General features: G+C 50.3%; 1 protein-coding gene across 1 annotated transcript; it reads left to right on the top strand.

Moving 5' to 3' along the window:
- The first annotated feature begins 11,940 nt into the window (after positions 1–11,940).
- Positions 11,941–22,590, top strand: LOC144929331 (uncharacterized). Its single transcript, XM_078848630.1, has 6 exons — positions 11,941–12,042; positions 15,299–15,402; positions 16,841–17,010; positions 18,136–18,438; positions 19,603–19,644; positions 20,400–22,590. The coding sequence occupies exons 3-6, from the start codon at positions 16,887–16,889 to the stop codon at positions 20,459–20,461; spliced, it is 531 nt and encodes a 176-aa protein (XP_078704756.1). The 5' UTR covers positions 11,941–12,042; positions 15,299–15,402; positions 16,841–16,886; the 3' UTR covers positions 20,462–22,590.
- The last annotated feature ends 1,521 nt before the right edge of the window (positions 22,591–24,111 follow it).

Here is a 24,111-nt window from a genome sequence, read left to right as displayed (position 1 = left end):
ACAGGGGTAATATTTTGTACCTTGGGGAAGTTTTGACCTAAGCTGGTAAAGATAAGCTTAGGAGGTTTTTCATGCAGGTCCCCACATCTGTACCCTAGAGTTCAGAGTGGGGGAGGAACCGTGACATGGTGGCACAGTGGTGGGATTAACCTGAAATCATTTTGAGATCCAGTTGAGATTTTTTGAACTAGAAATACAGATTTTAAAAAGGAATTTTTAGGAAGTCCAGGAAGCAGCTTTGAAACTGAAAGCAGCTTGGTTTCTCTCTGCTTTGTGGCCAAGCAGAGACAAAAGGGGATTATCTTGTGAATTGCAGGTTTTCTTTGCCTGGAGGCAGGGTACTTAACTCCTGCAGGGAAATTCACAGTCTTCCAACCCAGAGGTTTTTTTTTTCTTTTCTTCCTAAAAGTAAATAGGGGGTGTGTGCTCTACCCATTTGCCTGGAGACAAAAGTGGCAGGGTTTTTTTTAGGATTTTGATTTTTTTTTGTTTTACAAGGAGCACAGGTTTGAAAAGAAATTTTTTTTTTCTTTGGGCTGGGTAAGCAGGGTTCCAAGTAGTTGGAGGTTTTTTGCTTTAATTTGGGCCCAGAGCAGAGACAAGGGAATTGTCTTTTTCTGTAGGCTGACAATCACTATCAGAGAATAGGTATTCTATTCCAGCACAGCAAAATTTTACAGCCAAGTTTTGTTTGTTTATTTCTAAACCTCGGGTGTAAAGTTAGTTAAAAACAGAGAGGTTAGAATGGCCAAATCCTCGGCTCGACTACAGCTGGAATTAGCCAAATTTCAGGCTGAGGAAAAACAAAGGGAACATGAAAGACAGATAGAACTCATGCGGCTGGAGAAGGAGGTACAGGAGGCTGCCCACAAGAGGGAAATGGAGGCAAGGAAGCATGTGGAGGAGATGGAGAGGATAAAGGCCCAGCAGAATATACCAACAAACCCTAGCAATCCTTCTCCAGGTACCACTTCCCATCCCAGAAAGTTCCCCACCTACAAGGCAGGTGATGATACTGAGGCCTTCTTAGAAAACTTCGAAAGGGCCTGCCTTGGGTACAACATCTCTACTGACCAATACATGGTAGAGCTGAGGCCGCAGCTCAGTGGACCCTTAGCTGAGGTGGCAGCTGAAATGCCTAAAGAACATATGAACAAGTATGAACTGTTTAAATCCAAGGCGAGAGTCAGAATGGGGATAACACCCGAGCAGTCTCGTCGGAGGTTCCGAGCCCTAAGGTGGAAACCAGACATGTCATTTACCCAACATGCCTACCACATTGTGAAACATTGGGATGCCTGGATATCAGGAGCAAGTGTTGAATCTCCAGTAAATTTGCCCTTCCTAATGCAAATGGAACAATTCTTAGAGGGTGTTCCTGAGGAAATAGAAAGATACATCCTAGATGGGAAACCCAAAACTGTAATCGAGGCAGGAGAGATTGGAGCCAGATGGGTGGAGGTGGCAGAGAAGAAGAAAACTGGTCGCAGTTGGAGCGGAGACCAGAAGGGACCACCCCAGACCACACCCTATTACCGGGGGCCGCCCAAAGCCCCACCTACCTCCCAAAGAACCCTCCAGACCCCTTATCGTCCCACCACCCCGTTCTCCAGCAACCCACCTCGCCCCGGTGACCCGTCAGCTGGACGATGTTTTAAATGTAACGAGCTGGGGCATGTAAAGGCCAACTGCCCCAAGACCCCCAACAGATTACAGTTCATTGCACCGGAATCACACCAGAGGTCCACAGGCCCAGATACCTCCCAGATACCCTTGGAGCGGAGGGAAACTGTGAGTGTGGGCGGGAAGAAGGTCACCGCGTGGAGGGACACCGGAGCACAAGTGTCAGCTATCCATGCTTCCTTAGTGGACCCCAATTTAATCAACCCAGAGATCCAAGTGACGATTCAACCCTTCAAGTCCAACTCTTTCAATTTGCCTACAGCCAAGTTGCCTGTCCAGTACAAGGGCTGGTCAGGAATGTGGACTTTTGCAGTCTATGATGATTATCCCATCCCCATGCTGTTGGGGGAAGACTTGGCCAATCATGTGAAGCAGGCCAAGAGGGTGGGAATGGTCACCCGCAGCCAGGTTAAACAAGCCGTGAGGCCTAGCTCTGTTCCGGAAACTTCTATCAGGACCCAGTCAGAGGTGATGGACCTGGACCCCAGGCCAATGTCTGCAACAGCAGTAGTGGATCCAGTCCCAGAGACCCAGACGGAACCAGTCCCAGAACCGGAACCAGCCGAACAACCAACACCAGACCCCGTGTCAGCACTGAATCCAGTACTTGCAACCTCAACACCAGAGGGCCCCACCGAACCTGAACTGGCAGCAGCCGATAACCCTACACAAGAGGCTCAGCCGGAGCCTGAATCCCAACATAGTGCACCAGCGGAGAGCGGTTCACAGTCAACAGAAACAGCTCCATCCCCTATATCGCTTCCAGAGGGACCAAGCCTATGTCCCCAATCCAATGAGGAACTGATGTCTCCAGCATCAAGGGAACAGTTCCAGACCGAACAGGAAGCAGATGAAAGCCTCCAGAGAGCGTGGACGGCGGCACGGAGCAACCCACCGCCTCTCAGCTCTTCTAATCGATCCAGAGAATTAAAGGTTTGTCAGTTTACAGCCCAGGGAGGAGACGACGCTGAGTGGCCTGAAGGTGTCTATTACGAAGGGAAATGTGCTGGTGGTGTGGAAGAGGTGAACCTCTCCATGACCCTTGGGCATATGCAGCGACAGCAGATCCAGGAGCTGTGCACTAGCTACACGCCAACGTTCTCAGCCACCCCAGGACTGACTGAACGGGCATACCACTCCATTGACACAGGTAATGCTCACCCAATTAGGGTCCACCCTTACCGGGTGTCTCCTCAAGCTAAAACTGCTATAGAATGGGAGATCCAGGATATGTTACAGATGGGTGTAATCCGCCCCTCTGAAAGTGCATGGGCATCTCCAGTGGTTCTAGTTCCCAAACCAGATGGGGAAATACGTTTTTGCGTGGACTACCGTAAGCTAAATGCTGTAACTCGCCCAGACAACTATCCAATGCCATGCACTGATGAACTATTAGAGAAACTGGGACGGGCCCAGTTCATCTCTACCTTGGACTTAACCAAGGGGTACTGGCAGGTACCGCTAGATGAATCTGCCAAGGAAAGGTCAGCCTTCATCACACATCTCGGGCTGTATGAATTTAATGTACTCCCTTTCGGGCTGCGAAATGCACCCGCCACTTTCCAAAGACTTGTAGATGGTCTCCTAGCGGGATTAGGAGAATATGCAGTCGCCTACCTTGACGATGTGGCCATATTTTCGGATTCCTGGGCAGACCACCTGGCACATCTACAAAAAGTCCTTGAGCGCATAAGGGAGGCAGGACTAACTGTTAAGGCTAAGAAGTGTCAAATAGGCCTAAACAGAGTGACTTACCTTGGACACCAGGTGGGTCAAGGAACTATCAGCCCCCTACAGGCCAAAGTGGATGCTATCCAAAAGTGGCCTGTCCCAAAGTCAAAGAAACAGGTTCAATCCTTCTTAGGCTTGGCCGGTTATTACAGACGATTTGTACCGCACTACAGCCAAATCGCTGCCCCACTGACAGACCTAACCAAAAAGAAACAGCCAAATGCTGTTCAGTGGACCGGAAAGTGTCAGAAGGCCTTTAACAAGCTTAAAGCGACACTCATGTCTGACCCTGTACTAAGGGCCCCAGACTTTGACAAACCGTTCCTAGTAACCACAGATGCATCCGAGCGTGGTGTGGGAGCAGTTTTAATGCAGAAAGGACCTGATCAAGAATTCCACCCTGTAGTGTTTCTCAGCAAAAAACTGTCTGAGAGGGAAAGCAACTGGTCAGTCACTGAAAAAGAATGTTATGCCATTGTCTACGCTCTGGAAAAGCTACGCCCATATGTTTGGGGACGGCGTTTCCACCTGCAAACCGACCATGCTGCACTAAAGTGGCTTCACACCGTCAAAGAAACTAACAAAAAACTTCTTCGGTGGAGTTTAGCTCTCCAAGATTTTGATTTCGACATCCAACACATCTCAGGAGCTTCTAACAAAGTGGCTGATGCACTCTCCCGTGAAAGTTTCCCAGAATCAACTGGTTAAAATTGTCCTTGAGATGTGGAAAATATTGTTAGTCTTTATGTACTTGGTAGTATATTTAGAGATGCATGTGTCTTATTAACTCTGTTTTCCTAGAGCTCCAGGAAGAAATCCCAGCCAGTGTTTCACCCTAGCTGAGATTTGGGGGGCGTGTCATAAATATAAAGGGAAGGGTAAACCCCTTTGAAATCCCTCCTGGCCAGGGGAAAGCTCCTCTCACCTGTAAAGGGTTAAGAAGCTAAAGGTAACCTCGCTGGCACCTGACCAAAATGACCAATGAGGAGACAAGATACTTTCAAAAGCTGGGAGGAGGGTGAGAAACAAAGGGTCTGTGTCTGTCTGTAGTCGTCTTGGCCAGGGACAGAACAGGAATGGAGTCTTAGAACTTTTAGTAAGTAATCTAGCTAGGTGTGTGTTAGATTATGATTTCTTTAAATGGCTGAGAAAAGAATTGTGCTGAATAGAATAACTATTTCTGTCTGTGTATCTTTTTTGTAACTTAAGGTTTTGCCTAGAGGGGTTCTCTATGTTTTTGAATCTAATTACCCTGTAAGATATCTACCATCCTGATTTTACAGGGGGGATTTCTTTATTTCTATTTTTTATTAAAAGTCTTCTTGTAAAACACTGAATGCTTTTTCATTGTTCTCAGATCCAAGGGTTTGGGTCTGTGGTCACCTATGCAAATTGGTGAGGCTTTTTACCAAACCTTGTCCAGGAAGTGGGGTGCAAGGTTTTGGGAAGTATTTTGGGGGGAAGGACGCGTCCAAACAGCTCTTCCCCAGTAACCAGTATTAGTTTGGTGGTGGTAGCGGCCAGTCCAAGGATTACAGGGGTAATATTTTGTACCTTGGGGAAGTTTTGACCTAAGCTGGTAAAGATAAGCTTAGGAGGTTTTTCATGCAGGTCCCCACATCTGTACCCTAGAGTTCAGAGTGGGGGAGGAACCATGACAGGAAGCAAAGGGGAATGCTGACAGCCCAAGGCTCCCCAGTCAAGTACGGGCCCCAAATCCTCCGGCTCCTAGAAGCCGTACAACTCCCCTCGGAAGTGGCGGTGGTACATTGTAAAGCCCATCAAAGGGAAGATCAAGATGTGGCCAGAGGTAACGCCCGGGCAGATAGAGAGGCTAAGCATGCTGCCACCCTGCCATCCCCTCAGGCTGAGAACGCCCATATGCATGCCCTTATCCCATCAGTAGGGGAGCTTCCAACCCCTCAGTACTCTGGGGAGGAGAGACAGCTAACTGACAAACTCGGTCTCCGGGAAAAGGAGGGATGGCTCCATTCCCCGGAAGGGAAGGTCCTCTTACCAAAGGGCCTAATCCGGCCGGTGCTGCAGAAACTACATCAAACCACTCATGCTGGCAGGGAAGCACTTATCCAGCTAATGGGAAAATACTTTATCTCTTCTGGACTCCGACCCCTGGCTGCCCAGGTACAAGCGGACTGCTTAGTCTGCCAAAAGAATAACCCCCGACCGGAACATCCTGTGCCACCAGCTGCCTAGAACCCACTCCAGGCCCCGGACAAGTGTGGCAAATAGACTTTACTGAGTTTCCCCGGACTCAAGGGTTCAAATATCTCCTTGTCATAGTGGATCGGTTCAGCGGATGGCCAGAAGCCTTCCCATGCCGTAACTGCACTGCCAGGACAGTGGCCCTCAAGTTTGTTAAGGAGATCGTTCCTCGCTTTGGACTCCCCCTGTGGATGGAATCTGACAACGGGACACACTTCACGTCAAAAATCATTCAAAGCATCTCACATGCCTTACAGATCCCCTGGAAACTCCATACGCCCTGGAGACCGCAAGCCAGTGGGGTCGTGGAGCGTACCAATCAGACCCTTAAACGGCATCTCTCAAAAGTGTGCCAAGAAGCCTCACTGCGATGGCCTGATGCTTTGCCCCTCGTCCTACTCCGTATCCGCGTTCTCCCAAAGGGTAGATTAGGATTTAGTCCCTTTGAAATTATGTTTGTGTAACCCTTCTGCCCGTCAGAGTTGGCAGCAACAAGGGCCGGGTTCAGTATCTAGGGGATCCATTCCAATAACACAATGCAAACCGGCTCGAGCCCCCACCCAGTGACCTGGGACAAATATATACCACCCCCGCTGGGCGCCTCCAAGAGGCAATACTTCCCTTCTCGCAAGCACATAGTCTGAGTGTAGCAAAAGCCTTTTAATAACAGAGAGAAACAATGTGGCATTATGTTGGGGAAACACCACCAACAGGATTCATAACCCATGAACAAAAAACCCACCCCAAGCAAATTGGGGCATGCCCCTTTCCCTTTGGTTCTTGAGTCCAGCAACCCCAAATCACCCAAAGTCCGAAAAGTCCAATGACCCAAAAGTCTCTGCCCCTGGTCAGGGCAGCCCCAGAGTTCGAAAGTTTATCTGCGGAGCTTTACCTCCCAACCTGGGTGGAGATGGGACGGGGGTAAGAGGCACCTTACATGATCTGAAGCTGAGCACCCCACAGCTCCATAGGCCTCCGCTCCGCCTGCCGCCCCACAAACTCCTTCGCTCAGCTCTGCTTCGCGGCCCACAAGTAGCTCCCGCAGTCCCACGACCTGCTCCACCAGCCTGTCCACAAGGCACTCCAGCCGTCCCGCAAACTGCTCCACGCTATATCTTCAGGCTCCCCCACTGCTTAACACAACGCTCAGCGATTTCAGCTCTTAGTCAGTTCAGCTCTTTGGTGAATTCAGCTTGTAGTAGGGACGCCTCAGTGCTGGTGCATCATGAGCCCAAAGTGAGCTCAGCAGCCTGTAACTAGACTCCTAATGAAATCAAAATTAGCTCTGATATTCCACAGTGAAGAGAGGAGGAAGTGCAGTTAGCATGTAAGGCCCTCACACCACCAAGTATTAATACTTGTCCCCAACCTCTCTCTCAATTCACAGAGTTTTGGAACCCATGACCCTTGCCTAGCGAGTGCTACTTAGGTGATGGTGAGTCCCTCCATCATAACAAAAGGCCAAGTACAGTTCCAAGCACAGTTCCCATAATCAGGGTAATAACCATTTATTCTTCCTGCCCCAATAACAGAGACACTGGGGATCCCACAGCAGCCAAAGTGACCATTTGGGCAGCTATGGCCTCATTCTAAGGTGGGGTGGGTGTGCCTATGCAAATGAGATCGGCCCCTGAAGTTCTTTTCCACAACTTGCCACACCTCGCCACCAGATGTCAGGGTGGAGCTCATCCTGACACTGTTTACATCTGGAAGTGCATGGCCTATGAATGGCACCCCGGTTCTGTCAGGGGAATGGGAGTTGGGTAATGGTTTTTTGTCACAGTATATGTGTTCCCTGTCTGCTGTTCTCTTGTCTCTTCACAGGTATACCAAGGATTCCCAACCTCTCCCCTTGGACTCTCCCGTCCACTCCTTACAGCCCGGTGACTCCGTGCTTGTTCGTACCTGGAAAGACGAGCCTCTCCAGGAAAAGTGGAAAGGACCCTATACCGTCCTGCTGATCTCCCATACAGCGGCAAAGATCGAGGGACACAAGAACTGGATCCATCACTCTCGTCTGAAGGCAGTACCCGCCCCCTCGTCAGCAGAACAGTGGACCGTCCAACCTGCTGACTCCTCATCTAGTGATGATCTCGGGCTAAAGCTACTGTTTAAAAGACACAAATAGCGGGCACCTTAATGCTAAAATGGGCCCACCCAGGAACTGGAGACCCTGGGTTGGGAAGACTCTGGTGATAATTAATTGGGTAACATTGTTATTCTCTGTATTGGTATTTCCAAACTGTGCATATCGGGAGCATAACTCCTTTGTTTCGCTTGCGCACCATGTTGCTAATTTAACAAACCAGACTGATTGCTGGGTATGTGCTCCGACTCCACTGTCCCCCAAAACGGGAATGCCCCTTGACATGCTGCCCCTGACCCTAGCAGAATTAGCTGCCACCAAAGAGCAGGAAAGAACGGACTCGCCGTTCTGGAACAAGACCTCTTTACAGCAAGCCACCTATCAGGACCAGGTGTATTCAGTTGCAGTACTCACTGAGGGAGTGTTATATTTTACCCGAAACCAATCTGATCACGATGGGCGTCCTGTGGGAAAGAGCTCCTGTGTTACTACACAGTGGGCTGATGGGTATTGGATATAGACCAAAAGGGGAGGCCAGCAGTGTGGATGTAATGGTTCCTCCACTTTTAGGGAAACTCTTACAAATAATCTTACCACAAAAGAAAGGTTTGGAAATATAACTTGCCGTCCAGTTAATATCTCCAATGTAGCAAGCCAATGGTGGGTTTGTAGTGGTCCCTTTGGCGAGTGTAATTTGAACGGCACAAATTAGAAACGCCCCCACTTGTACCCAATCAGGAGGATGGGATGCCCCCTTAGGGGCATATGAACGGTTTGGAAAAGCAGCCAAAGCAGCCTTAAATAGCCCAGGAATACCCTTAAGAAACAGTCCTTACTGGGCCCTACAGGGTCATTATTTTGTATGTGGCCGAAAGCCTTACAAGGTGCTGCCAGCCAACTGGACAGGTAGCTGTTATATAGCTCATGGAGTTCCTCATCTTTCCATAACTGCCACACTGCCCAAAGGAAAGATTAGAAATGCCCAAGACACCTCTGTTGAGTCACGAGAAAAGACCCTGCGGCGACTGACTACGGCCTTGGAGGGCTATATGAAGAATTCCCTCACAACCGAGAAGCTTGTAGGGTGCTCTGTACTGGGAATAGCGCCACTGTTTCCCGGGCCAGCCATGGCATGCATAGGCCGCTATACTGTAAGGCTGCAAATGGTACTTGAGAAAGTGGCCTTAGCATTAGAGGACTCGGTTAGTGATTTAGGGTCAGCAGTAAAAACGTTAAATAAAGAGGTACAGCAGCTCAGGACATTTTCCCTCCAAAACAGGCTGGCTTTGGACTATCTCTTGGCATCCCAAAGAGGGCTTTGTGCCCTCGTCGGGCCCCGATGTTGTGTATCTGTAAATGATAGCAGTTATGAGATCTATGAGAAGGTGGTACAGGCTGAGGCCCATGCCCAAGCCGGAGCACAGGTTGCCTATACTGCCCCCGAGAGCGATTGGTTGCAAACCTTGTTTTCAGGCTGGGGTTTGTCGTCCTGGCTTGGTGGTTTATTTAGCCTGCTGTTGAAACTTCTCTTTCCTGTATTGCTTGTATTACTGGTATTATGCTGTGCAGTCTCATGTGTTAGGGCCCTTTTGCAAAAGTTAATAAGTCATTCTCTTCAGGGCTATCACAAAGTGCTTATGCAAAGTCCTATTGTAAAAAAATAAATAGCCTCAGAGCCAAGGTTGTTAAGTGTTCTCAAAGGAGGGAGTTGTTGGGGATACTGGGGCATGGCCACTAGGTAACTCGAGGGGATGGAAGACCACGAGTGTTGATGAAGCCCCCTCGCACTAGGCCCAGGTGTCCTTGCCCCCCCCCCTTGCCTGGAGGCACTCGCAGCAGTTATGCGTACGAGGCCCAAGTGTCCTTGCCCCCCCCCCCCGGCCTGGAGGCACTCGCAGCAGTTATGCTGAGGATCTGCAACAATATGTTGCAGAGTCAGACTGCCTGAAACTAAGCAAGGCCGAACAGGGCAGATATGGAAGAACAATGCTGAACAATACAAGAACAATACAGCTTTATGTACGGTTTAAGAAATGATACAGAGAACAAGGAAACTAGCTGGGAACTGGATTGGCTGACTATATGGATACTTAGGGCAGCTTGCTATTGGATAGGTATGCTGGGAAAAAGGATGTATAAAAGCATGTGTAACTTCCTGCTCTGGGTGCAGGATTTGAGATTCTAATCTCCCTGTACCTTTTTGCAGCTGCAAATAAACTTGTATGCTTCTCCACCCCGTTGTGATGATTGGGTGAAGCACACTGGGTCGCGAACCAACCCCAGCTGTTGTTTAGCCTCTCGGCACTGGGTGCCGGCAACAATGTCTACACTGCAATGTAAGACGGGAGCACGAACTCAGGCTCAAGCCTAACCCCCCTTCCGTCTACACACAAATAGCACCAACCTAGGACTCAGGTCCAAGGTCTCTGGGCCCCACAGGGACAGAAGGTCTGAGCCTGAGTCAAGCCAGGGCTCAAGGCCTATTCCTTTGCAGCATAGATACACACCCACTGGACTCATGCTCCAGGAGTCTGCCAAAAGTATCCCACAACCCCACGGGCTGACTTTCTTTGTCCTCTGGACAAAGTTTAGTGGACAGCCACATTTTCCCACACAGCACCACAAACAAAGGACTAGCGCGACCAGATTTTGGGAAGGTGCTAGGAAGTCTGGGATATGGTGGTTGAACTTGGGCCCACATAATGCAGTGGGCTGGAGCCCCAAATTGGGACCCAGGGTTCAACAATTCCTAACCTGGGGTTTCAAATGAGTGTAGACGCTCAAGCCCTAGCTTAACAAACCCTGGGTCTGCTCACTTGCATTTTACTAGCCCTAGGCTTACATTGCAGTGTAAACAGACCCATAAGGACTGGACCATTCGCCTTCACCTTGAGGTAGCCCAAAATCCTGGTCCTAGGAGGAGGGTTTCATTTTTTAAATTATTGTTAATTATTAATTATTATTATTATTTTATTAACCCCCAAGGGCTCCAAGCAGGGATTAGTACTCCAGAGAGAGGAAGGAAAGCCCAGTGATTAGGAGACAGGCTTGGGTTTAATTCTCTGCCCCAGGTGCCCTGCGTGACCATGGGCAAAACATTTTGATGTCATCGAATCTGCATTTTTCAATGAAAAAAGTTTCAAGTCAAAAACATTTCAGCTAGCTGTAGCCTGGGGCCTTTTAGAGCTTTCTCGGTCAAACTCAGCACCTTCAACTCCTCCCCAAACCCGGTCAACATCCAGTGCATCTCCCAGAGCACGGCTGTCACGTGCTCCCAATGCGTTCCTTCACTCCCTTCCCGAGTGGGTTGCTGTATTTTGCACCAGCTGCCTTTTGCAACTGGACTTTTGGTGGTTGAACTAATCTGGAGGTGACAAAGGCACGGATCACTGGAGCAAGGTCCAGGGCAGAGAGATACGCTACCTCTGAGGTTCCAGGTAGCCATGGAGTCTGCAATATCTTTGGAAAGACTCTGGTGAAAATTTAGGCCACTTTGGATGAGCATCATAAAGATCTAACACTGGATTAGAGGATTAGATCTAACCTTTATTCGACACTGGTGAGGCCTCATCTGGAGTACTGTGTCCAGTTTTGGGCCCCACACTACAAGAAGGATGTGGAAAAATTGGAAAGAGTCCAGTGGAGGGCAACAAAAATGATTAGGGGAGTGGAACACATGAGTTATGAGGAGAGGCTGAGGGAGCTGGGGATGTTTAGTCTGCGGAAGAGAAGAATGAGGGGGGATTTGATAGCTGCTTTTAACTACCTGAAAGGGGGTTCCAAAGAGGATGGTTCTAGACTGTTCTCAGTGGTAGAAGATGACAGGACAAGGAGTAATGGTCTTAAGTTGCAGTGGGGGAGGTTTAGGTTGGATATTAGGAAAAACTTTTTCACTAGGAGGGTGGTGGAATGCATTACCTAGGGAGGTGGTAGAATCTCCTTCCTTAGAAGTTTTTAAGGTCAGGCTTGACAAAGCCCTGGCTGGGATGATTTAATTGGGGATCGGTCCTGCTTTGAGCAGGGGGTTGGACTAGATGACCTCCTGATGTCCCTTCCAACCCTGATATTCTATGATTCTATGATTCTAACCAGGTATCTCATGAAGAGAAGGGGAAAAAAAACAGTTTCATTTTCCCTCTGAGTCACTAATACGAGTGGTTCTCAAGCTCTGGTTTGCAGTAACATTCAGATCAGTCAAGGATACAGAGGCTGGACAAGCCACTGGAGTATATGGGATCTCCAGCCGACAAAGGGGTCTGAAGGACGGAAGACACGGATACAAGCTGATCCACACGCAGCTGGAATTCAACTGGTGCAAGGTAACAAGCTGAATTCAGGTCAAAGGCTGGATTTGGTCAATCGCTTCTCTTTGCTTCCCTTCGCTGTATCTGTTTATAGCAGTAGATCTAGTTTTGTTCAGATTATTTTTCCCTTTTGTTATTAGATTTGCTGGGGGCACTGGTGGGACTAGGAGGAGAATCTTGGGACATAATGGTCCTTTCTGACCATGGAATCTATAAATAAACAAACTGATGGCTGTTTTGGGGTGATCTCTCCCTACCTCACACGGCATCACCGTCTGTCTGGATGGTGCTAAGTCATCGTTGGTGGAAATCTCTTATCCAAAAGGTTTACCAAAATCATTCATCTGAAGAGCAATTTTTTGGTGCTGTTGAAATGCAGCAGATCACATCAAGGGCCAGTAGTTTAAAAGCCTTCCCCTCTAAGCCTCAACCAAGAAGAAGCCTTCCCCAGTTCAATCAAACATATTAAACACTGTCCTATGCTCTCTACACACTCAAGAAATCCAAGATGATGGGAGTTTTGCTGCTGATGTCAATGAGACCAGAATTTCACCCATGGGTTGTTGTTTTTTCAGGATCAAAGTAGGAAATATTTGCAAGTGCTCTTAGCAGCAGCTGGTCCGTCGGCCGCTGTTGCTCTCTTCATTCATTGTGGTTACATCCAGAGAGATTTTAGCAGAGAGGTTCAAAGCCATCTGGGGGAGGATTTGGATTAACAAAATCAATAGGAATTGCAGGTGCAAATCCCTAAGTCCCGTTGAAAATACCTTCCAATTTGCGATCGACCTCAAACAGCAAGTTCAAAGCAGTTTCAGCTCCTAACCCCAGCACCTACGTGTTCCTGCTCTTTTTGATCAATATTGTGACCTAATTATGATGACTCACTTTTTGCTTTCAGGTTATAACCTAACGCATCCCAGTGACTAATTCCTGTGCTGTGCTTTGCTGTCATTGACTGTGTATTTTATTTTGAGCTCGTGACTCTTACTTTCACAATCCGACGGCTTCTAATTGTTGATTTATTTGGGTGATTGTTCGGGGTGAGTGCCTGACAGCAGTCGTTATGAATGACCGTGGCCTAGTTAATTTCATGTTCACATCCTCAGGCTGTGGATTAAATGAAATTTTTCCTTAGCACGATAATAATAATAATCTCTCGCTCATATCTAGCCTTTTCATCAGTACATCTCAAAGCGCTTTATAACGGAAATCGTTATCCCCAGAGGGGAAACTGACGCAGAGAGTGTGGATGGTGACTTGCCCACAGTCACCCAGCAGGCCCATGGCAGAGCCAGGAATAGGAGCCAGATCTCCTGAGTTGCTACCCATATATTATTTACTCCCACTTTCCTTTAAGGAAACTGGAAGAGGGACCTTCCCCCAGCTGGCTTCAGGCCTACCCATTGCCTCAGTTTCCCTTGAGATGGGTCTATCAGGTCCCAGCACTTTTAGGCCGTAAGCCTCTTTCTAAGGGCTTGTCTGCCCTTGGAAGTTTACCCACATAGTATTCCAGAATAGCTATTTTGGCATAAACCCCCCATGTAGACACTCTTGCTCCAGAATAAAACCTGCTGCCCAGGGGATGCTATCAAATCAGCCAGTCCAGAATCACTATTCTAGAGTAGTTATTTCAGTACATTTTCAAGTGTAGACAAGGCCTACCTGACAAAAAGCCCATCCTTTCTGGAGTACAAATCCAAACGGTCAAACACGCAATCAGAATAATTTTAGCCCCTTCTTGACCCAGCCCTTTCTTTTTCCTCTTTCTCTTTTGTCAGCAGCCTCTGTCCTGGGTTTGGCTTGCAGCCCACCTGCTCGCCCCCTCCAATCCACTTCTCCTTCTCACCAGCACCGGGAAGCCTGCAAACGCCCACCTCCAAGGGAAACGCCCACCCACCTCTACGTCCTGGCCCTGGTATCTAAACAGCTGGGCCTTTTGCATTCTCTAAGATTTCCCTTTTGAACTCTGGGTGGGACTTGCTGACTCCTTGGACTCCACAGGGCAATAGGTGCTGTGTCCAGGATACTTTGCTCGGCACTCATTGTCCAGTGCCTAGTTTTGAACTCTCCCATTCCAGTTTTTACTTCTCTTTTCTCTTTGTCCCACACAAACAGTCATCGCCTATGGCCTGTAGCCCCACCCCATCAAAAGGGGCGGGCCTTGAGCTCTGGTGGGCTCCTCCCACTATCTTGGGTTTCAAACAGGCCAGGAAAGAGCAGTGGGAATTCATGGGGCACTCTCTGTGACGGTGGTCCCCGCAAACATACAGACAGAGCTCCTCTGAGCAGCATCCATAGATGTGGCTTTGGAAAGCAGCGGGAATTGTCTAGGGTTCTCTGCTCGGCGTTCCCATCCGGTTCCCCCATTTTGTTCTTAAACTCCATCCCAAGTAATTAATATATTTCTGAACTGTTTGGTGCCTCCTTCATCTCCCTTCTGTACTGATGGAGTGCTTAGGCTGTTCTGGAGGGTCATAGGTCAGGAGGGAGGAGCTGACGGGAATGGTAGCTCCCAGCTTGGCAGATACATCAGATCTGTTTCTATTGTTGCATAACTCTAGAGATTCCCACTTGTTTTTTTTTTTTTCAAATGGTCTCCTACTAACATTTGCTAAGACGAGTGGGGTACAAAGTTTCTCCACCCTGATAGCAACAAGTGCTTCTATCTGGGAAGCTCAGCCCATAAAGGCACATCCCCCCTCACCGCACCAACCTCCTGCTCTAAGGATAGTGGTTTTGGGATCGATCCCCCCCAGTCTGAGCTCTTCTCCTGGTAGGCGCTGTTATTTAGTGGGATGCAGAGAGTTACCTCCTCCCCAGTTCACGTCACCGAGATGAGGTGAGGTTAACAAAGAGAAGGGTAAGGGGTGGCTTGATCCCAGGCTATAAGTACCTATATAGGGGGACAAATATTTGACAATCAGTCAGTCTAGCACAGAAAGGTCTAGCATGATCCAAGGGCTGGAAGTTGAAGCTAGACCAATTCAGACTGGAAGTACGGTGTACATTTTTAACAGCGAGGGTAATTAACCATCGCAACCATTTACCCAGGAGTCAGGGTGGATTCTCCACCACCGGCAATTTTACGATTAAGATTGGATTTTTTTTTCCTCTAGTTCAAACAGGAATTAATTGTAGGAAGTCCAATGATCTCAGGAGTCTCCTGAGACTTAGAAATCTCTGAATCTCTCAGCTTGGCTGACGTCAGCACTGAGAAAGTACAGAGTCACACAAGAGTAGTTTCCTCTTCCATATTTGTTGATATTTGCAGCCGAGCAGCCGCTCCTTTCCAGCTTCCCTGTTCAAACAAGGAACGTTAACATCAAGGGAGCTCTCCGGATCTGGACGTACGGCTGGCATCTGCGCTAAACACAGGTAAGGGACCCCGTCACCGAACGACCCCTGATTCTCTGTCCCACGCTCCTTTTCTCTCCTCCATCCCCAGAGCTGCGGGGGGGGGGGGGGGCATAAGACGAGGGTGGGACAAGGATCTTAGGGGGAACCACTTGGGAGGTAGTGAAGTGTGGAGCTGGAAGTGGGAAGTCGTGGAAGGCTCAGGGTGGAAGAACAATGCAGAGGACGGGCAGTGGCGGATTGCCAGTCCTGGGGCCATAGCAGGGTGGGGACAGGGCAGAAAGGAGCGAGTGGGGGGCGGGACCGCGGGGGAAGGGGAAGAATGTGGTGGGGCCATGAGTGGCCTGGGGGCAGCGCTGTGGGGAAGGGACAGCATGGGATGGAATGGGGGCAGGGCCACACAGATGGCAGGGCTGGGGTGGGGCCGCGGTTCTGGGGCCAGGCTCCACCCCCCGCCCTCCGGCAACTTGCTCCAGCCCCGGGCCCCAGGAAACCTTATTCCACCTCTGATCATGGGATGGCGCAAGCAGCCAGGACATGCAGCTCCCAAATCCAGTGCCTGGATCCTCAGCAGGTGTTACTGATGCCAATAAACATGCCTAGCGCTTTCCATCAGGAGATCTCAAAGCCTCATGAATAGCTGATCTTCCCTGGTTTTACTGGAAGTCCCCTGTGATGTCTCAAGTATGGACTGGGAGCTTTCTCTGCCTGTAACTGAACGGGGCAGGGCGACGACACCGCTGAAAGATTTCTTTTCCAACTTCCTTCTCAGACGCCTCACACCCCCAGGGAGGTGGTCCAAACCCGCCATGGCTTGGGAGTTTTAAAACAGGACTGTAACTGATATAAATTAGAACTGGTCAGGAAGTGGCTCCCCCCTCCCCGCAACATGGAAAATGTTGACTTTGTTGAAAATCCAAAAAAATGTGTATATGGGGGGAATCTGGTTTTGGGCAACTGAAAATATTTTGCTTTTCTGAATTAAAAGTCAACATTTTTTAGGGCAAACAAACTGCAAAAAATCCATTCTGATAAAAATCCAATATTCCCTTGAAAGCCAGTTTTGATGGAAACATTTAAACCAACCCTAACACAGAACCCAGCCTGACCCCATGGCAGTCAGTGGGGGTCAGTGCTGGATTCTTAACTCGGTGACCCCCCCGCCCGGTAAACCCAGAGTGACCCCGGTGGAGTTAACTGAATCAGGGCTGGATGCCGATCTTATTTACCCTGGCACAAATCTAGAGTTACTCAATCTCCCATTAGTAGAAACGATACTTTATCATCTGCATTACGACACACATTTCCCCTGCAAACATCCCCAGTAACGTGGCTTGCTTTCTCTGACTTTCCATGTCTCCGGTAAGACGTCCAATTTCTGTGTTCAGTCTCTCTCTCCATCTAGCCTGTCGCACTCCTTCTAACCTCTATCGGGATTTTTGTTGTTCTCCTGTCACAGGCTGAGCTTATCCTGTTCAAGGACTCCAGCCCTTTCATCCCCTGCTATGGCTCCCGTGCACAGGGACGCACAGCCGGGGCGCTTCCGGATGACAATCCCCTGGGGTTTGCTGCTCAGCGGGCTGATTTACAGTGCCATCTCTGAGATCCGATGTCCAGAGAAGGCGCCAAGTAAGGACGAAGCCCGGTACAACGCTGATCCCTTGAGTCCACAGCCTAGGCACTGATTTTTATGATCATAGACTATCAGGGTTGGAAGGGACCTTAGGAGGTCACCTAGTCCAACCCCCTGCTCAAAGCAGGGCCAATCCCCAATTTTTGCCCCAGATCCCTAAATGGCCCTCTCAGGGATTGAACTCACAACCCTGGGTTTAGCAGGCCAATGCTCAAACCACTGAGCTATCCCTCCCCCCCCGGGGGGTGTTCCACCCTGCTCTGCCCCAAGACCCGACTCCCACTTTGCCTTTCCCTGATGCCCCACCTTTGCTCTGCCTCTTCCTGCCCTGATCCACCCCCTCCACCAAGGGCCTACCCTTGCTCCACTCCTTCTGCTCCCTCCCCCTGAGGCCCTGCCCTCACTCTGCCTCATCCTGCCCCCACTCCCACCCCTCCCTCGAGACCCCCGCTCACTGCTTTCTGCCTTCCCCGAAGTGCCTCCCGCAGCTGCAGTTCAGCCGAACAGCTGATCTGCAGCCCCACCAATCAACTGTGGCTGATGTTTTCTGTGGGTGCTTCAACCCCGGAGCACCCACGAAGTCAGCACCTAGAGTCCACAGAGCCCAGGAGTCCTGACTCCCAGGCCCTCCTGCTCTAACCCACTAGACCCCACTCCCCTCCCAGAGCCAGGGAGAGAACCCAGGAGTCCTGACTCCCAGCCCCCCCTGCTCTAACCCACTAGCCCCCACTCCCCTCCCAGAGCCAGGGAGAGAACCCAGGAGTTCTGACTCCCAGCCCCCCCTGCTCTAAGCCATTAGATCCCGCTCCCCTCCCAGAGCCAGGGAGAGAACCCAGGAGTCCTGACTCCCAGCCCTCCCTGCTCTAACCCACTAGACCCCACTCCCCTCCCAGAGCCAGGGAGAGAACCCAGAAGTCCTGACTCCCAGCTCCCCTGCTCTAACCCACTAGCCCCCACTCCCCTCCCAGAGCCAGGGAGAGAACCCAGGAGTCCTGAGTCCCGGTTCAGTGCCCTGTCTGTTATACCATGTTCTTGTCTATGTTCCTGCTGCCCCCAACTCCCTACAGGCTGTTTCTGCTTTACCCAAGCAATCCAAACTCTGTGTTTGCTTTTCTGTGTAGGCCCTGGAGATTGCCCACTTGCGTCCAGCTGTGTCTCCAAAGGGAGCTTAGTAAACATCCCACTTAACACATCTGAAACCACCCTGGATCTCTGCAAGCAAAATGGGTTAACTTCGAAGTGGGATCCCATCTACAGCTTTGTTAACGGGAGCCCGACGCAGCTCAGCAGCTACTTCAAGGAGAAAGTCTCGGTCTCCCATGGCACCTTCATGGTGGAGAAAGTGAGCCAAGGGGCTGGTGGGAATTATGTATTTCAAGACAGCAATAGAAAATGTCTGGCTCAGGTAGCGCTGACAGTGGTGGGTAAGTTCTGCCTGTGGGACTCTGTGTCCCAGTTTAATCCTTGGGGTGGGTGCTGGGGGGGGGGTGAATTTTCCCTTTCAACTAGGGGATGAAAATCTTCCAATGAGCCCCCAGCTGCATACCAAACTGTGTCCAGCCATTGTATTTTATGGGTCAGGACACCCTTGCTCAGAGACGGATTAAGGTCTCCTGGGGCCCTGGGCTGGAGCAAGTGGGGAGCTCCCAACACCAGAACCATGGCCCCGTCCCACCCCTTCCACCTGCCATCCCTCCCCCGCCCCGCCCCTTCTATCTGCGGCCCCGCCCACTGCCCCACCCCATCCTGCCCCTTCCTCTTGCCACCCCGCCCACTGCCCCACCCCTCCTACCTCTTCAGCCTGCCATCCCGCCCCCCTTCTACGCCTTCTAACGGTGGCCCCACCCACGGCCCCACCTCCTTCCACCTGTGACCCCCGCCCACTGTCCCATCCCATTCTACCTGCGGCCACCCCATCCCTCCCCTTACCTCCCCTCCCCTGTGGCCCTGCCCACTGCCCCACCCTATCCCGCCCCTTCAATTCGTGGCTCCTCCCACTGCCCCACCCTATTCCCCATGACTCCGTCTCTGCTCCACCCACAGGCCTGCCCCATTCTGCCCCTTCCCCGAGGCCCCACCCCCCAGGTCACTCCTTTCCAGATCTCCGCCCCCCCCCCCCCCCGCACACTGTGGCCCCAAGACCTGAGGAGCTCTGTGCCCCCATCACAGCCCCAGGGGGCCTCAATGGCAGAGGGAGGTTTTTCCAGGGGCCCCAAATTGGACCCTGGGCACAGGCCCTGTTAGCCCATGCGGCAATCGGCCACGGCCTTGCCGTATTCGCTCCGCTTGTGTTGTGCGTTCTGTGCAACACGGAGAGCTCATACGGCTCATGAAACCCTTTAATTCTTTCTGCCCATCTAACGCCCCATCTGCCCCGCTCTCCCCTGCGGCGGGCGCTGACCAGCCCCCGAGCCATGCCTTGCGCTAGGCAGGGCAACCCTGTGCTCTTCCATAGCCTCCCCCTCCTGTCCGAGACGCGCCGGGAGCCCAATGACCTGACTGGGGAGTCGTTCGGTCTTCGTCGGTGGGATCGCTCCTGGTGATCGGACGCTCCCTGAGACACCTCTGCTCCTTCTCGTCTTTTCCAGGCTCTTCTAGTAGCCCATGCCAAAGCAGCGCTTATCAAAAGGGTGAGTGAAAGCTAACGGAGCAGGCTCGGGAGGGAGGGAGGGGGTCGGGAGAGAGAAAGGCTGGCTTTGTAATGAAGACACTTGGGTCATGCCCAGCTCTCTTATAGGCACCTTCTCTGATCTGGGGTAAATCACTTAATCTCTCTAGGCTGCAGTTCCCTCCAGCTGTAAAGTGAGGAGAGGAATCCTTCTTTTATCTGTTCAGACTGGGGCAATTTACACCATGTCTGTGTGCAGCGCCCGGCACAACGGGGCCCTGATCTCAGCTGGGGCAGGGACTGTCTCTCGCTGTGTGTCTGGGCAGCGCCCGGCACAACGGGGCCCTGATCTCAGCTGGGGCAGGGACTATCGCACACAGTGCGAGAGATTTGCTGAAAGCCATAAATAAACCGAGGTCACCCCGCCTGGACTTTCCCCTGCATCTATATGTGGCATCCGCTCTAGGGGAAGATAAGAGCTGGGCCTGAGTCTCTGGGAAGAAGTAACATCAGCCAGAGGAAGAATATTGTCTCCTGCCCCCATAGTCCCAAGAGATATGATGTCCTCCTTGCCAATGTCGTGTTCACTCTGAAACCTACTGATGACCATTTAAATGACACCCTGGGTAAATACTTTGTGACTTAGCCCAGGTGGCCTCAGCAAGCCCAGACAAAAGAGAGAACTTGAGGATAGCTAGACACCATTAAGGACTTTGCAGGTTTAGTTTCAGAAGCCAACCTTGCACCGGTTCTCATCCCTTTTCTCTTTATATGCAGGTGCTGCGGCGGCCTGGTACTGGTGTATGTTTCCTCTCTTGAGTCTGCTTCCATGGCCATAGATTTGCATCACTGCTCTTGAGCTGAGCTAAGCTAAAGCACAGATTTGAGAAGCGTAACTAGAAGCAGCGTCACCCTACGAAGAGTTCTTTACCCACCCACGAACACCCAGAGCAGTAACCAACCAACTCAGCAGGAGACAGCTCCCTGCAGCCCACGGACCTCCTGAAAGCTGATAACCACACACACACACAGAGTCCCTTTCACGCTCACCTCCCAACACACTTGTGTTGTTGTTGTTGTTACTGCTTAGTACTTCCTGCAACGCACCTCTATTCTCTGTAATTTTATTCTTTCAAGGTGCTGTTTTGGTGTTTTGACTGCTCTGTGCATTTCATCATTTTTATTTCTCTCTTACGCTTACATTTAATTCTTTGAGTAGCGAGTTCTAAAATGCCTAACCTGGCCTGGCTGGAGTAATTATCCATCTAGTCATTTTTCAGATATATATAAATATTATATCTAGGTCTTTTGTGTCTACTGGTGGTGCACATCCGCCCATGCCTTGGTGCACATAACACAATGTATTCTGGACATGGATGGAAAAAATTCAAGGGAACATTGATGACTGAGAGTCCTTTAAAAAAAAAAACAAAAACTTATTCTAAGAAAGCTCTGGCGGTCAGGGCTATATTGATCCACCGGCTGCTCAGAACGTCACAGCAACCCTGGGGGAAGGAGGCCTGTTACTGGAGAACCGACCCCTGGAGCCAGGAGAATCTCTCAGCGCCATGAGCAGTGGACAGGACTATGGTGCGCTTTTTTGCAGATTCCTATTCTGTTCTTTAGACTAGAGGGTCTACACACACACACACAGAGACCGGGTCTGCTTCCTTCCAACAGGGGACAGTATCCGACACAGAGAAAGTCCAGATGGCACACACACCGCAGACCTGATTTTCCCCCAGCAGGGGGCAGTAACACAAACATACACACACACACAGTGTAAATCTGGACATGTGCACATACACAGCGGACCTGATTTTCCCCCAGCAGGGCCAGCTCTAGGATTTTTGCTGCTCCGAGCAAAAAAAATTTTAGCCGCCCCTGCTTTTTTTTAGCCCCCCCTGGCTCTGCCCCAAATCCCCGGCCCCGCCTCCTCCCCCGGGCATGCCACATTTCCCCCCCACATTGCTTCCTGCAGCTCCCCCCCGCAACCCTCTGCCCTAGCTCACCTCCACTCCGCCTGCTCCCCTGAACAGGCTGCCGCTCTGCTTCTCTCCCCCTCCCTCTCAGGCGAGGGAGAGGGAGCGCGTTCAGGGGAGCGGGCGGAGTGGAGGCGAGCTGGGGCGGCGGGGTCACCTGCTTGTTTTGCTGGTGCCTAGAGCCAGCCCTGTCCCCCAGGAGGGGGCAGTAACACAAACATAGACAGGGTAAATCTGGAGATGCACACACACAGTAAGTCCGATTACCCCCAGCAGGGGGCAGTAACACACACATACACACACAGACAGAGCAAGTCTCGATGTGCACACACACAGAAGGTCTGAGTCTGACCACCAGGGGGCAGTCATGCCCACACAGAAGCAGGTTGATTTCCCCCAGCAGGGGGGCAATAACACCCAGGAAATCTGATCCCACCTAGGACACACACACACACAGGAGTTCTGCTCCCTCTGTCACCCCTACACACACACACACTGGTTCATTATAACATTTTGCATCAATCTCTCTCCTTTCAAACCCACACATCTGGGGCAAATTCCCAGCTCTTAGGGCTTCCTATTCTAAAATAAATGCCATGCGGTCTCCTTGCTGCGCACGGGAGGACTTTGGCATGTTACGCTTATAAGAAGCACACAGGATCTTTTTCAGGGGAAAAGGCAATACGCTGCGTTTATTGAAGATACAACAATTAGCATATGCATTCAATCACACCGCACACACACACTGTCCCACCAGTCAGTGTTATAGTTACCAGTCCAGAGTCCGGCTCGACCTAGTGGCCAGCTACGTTGATCACTGGTAGGGAGGAGCCAGGTTCCGTCAGTCGCGACACGATGCTCCGGGAAAGTCTTGGCAGGACGAACCCAAAGTTTCATGGCAAGGCTCCCTGTTTATATAGTGCTTTTCCTACATTAGGACCAATGAGTTTTGCACGGTCATGCTGTAATAAATTGTTGTTTGGCAAGTGCTTGTTTTCTTAACTTGTCCTTCTCAGTCTTTACATCAAGTTCCTCAGGGAGTTATACCATGCTGGTTTTGATCACCACTATCTTGTCCCCATTAATAGGTGCCTGTCTCATCTTTAGAGTCGTCAATCTGCCCTCCTCTGATGCTTCAACAGGGACTGTTGAGGCCTCCTGGTGCCCTTGTGTCTGTCTCTAGCTCCTCCCTAGACCATCTGGTTCAGCGATGGCCTTCACACTTATCTCTTAACCCACACGTTCCTCATTCACTCACGAAACACAATTAATTTACACAGAACATTTTGAACAGGAACATCAAATTGCAATGCAAAAAGAAAAAAAAAAGAAACAATCCTGGCATTCCTTTACTTATTTTAAAATGCTAAACCTACAGCAGATTGGTGACCCTCAGAGGATCTGTTTCTGCCTTGAAATCAGTCCAGACACAGATTCTGGCTGATGGCCCATTAGGCCATTCCTTTCTGCTCTTCAAAAAGGGTGGCTGGTGGGATATGATCAAATCATACACCAATCCATTTAATACATACTATATTATTATGCTTTATCCTTCATTCTAAATTATATAAAATACAAACATAAAATCCTACTGCTATAAAATCACCTCCCAGCTCCTGCTCACTTCTCCCATCTTTACACATCCAAGGATCATCCTTTTGGCCACAGCATCACACTGGGACATCACATTCAGCTGTTTGTCCATTATAACCCGTAAGTCCTTTTCTGGGTCACTGCTCTCCTGGAGACAGTCCTCCATTCCGTAGGTCTGACCTGCAATCTTTGGTCCTACATGTCTGATCTTGCATTTGGCAGTTCTGATGCACATTTTGTTTGAATGGGCCCAGCTCACCACATTAACAAGAGTGCTCTGTTCGGCTGCCATTTAATTACCGTTCCACCAATCTTTGGGTCTTCCACAAATGGTCGCAGCAAGGATTTTAGGTTGCCTTCCAGATCGTTGATGAAAATGGTTGAATCCACATCAGGCCTAGAAACACGTCCATTGAACGATGATTCCCCTTTGACAACTACTTTCTGAGATCTGTCAGTTCACCCATTAGTCATGTACTCTATCAGTGTTGCCCAGTGCTAGATTTTTATTGACACCGGGCCAAATTCATGAATGGACGCTGCAAGATGGAAGGACCATGCATGGATGCACCAAGTTGCAAGAACCATGCTTGGATGCTGTGAAATGCAAGGACTGTGGTAAGGAGATGGCCTCACTAGGCATGACCATGGCATCTTTCCTTCATGAAACTTAGAATCAGTTTGTCCTTCCATGGCTTCCATCATTCACCTGTGACCGCTGCACACTTGCCTGTAGGCAAACAATGGGAGGATTTTCAACCCAACTCTTGTGTGTTGGCCAAATTTCCATTTGGTGCCTCAGCTTAAAGTGTCTATTTCCGAGAACTGGGCCCATAGGGAAAGAGTGGGAGATTCAGAAAGATTAACACAGTGTGGCAGAGCTCCGACCTTGTCCCTGTGGGTGTCGCGCTTCC

This window comes from Lepidochelys kempii, chromosome 14 (assembly GCF_965140285.1).
Source record: "Lepidochelys kempii isolate rLepKem1 chromosome 14, rLepKem1.hap1, whole genome shotgun sequence".
NCBI classification, from domain to species: domain Eukaryota; kingdom Metazoa; phylum Chordata; order Testudines; family Cheloniidae; genus Lepidochelys; species Lepidochelys kempii.
The sequence above is the reverse complement of the archived record's forward strand: the minus strand, read 5'-3'. Positions and strand labels throughout refer to the sequence as shown.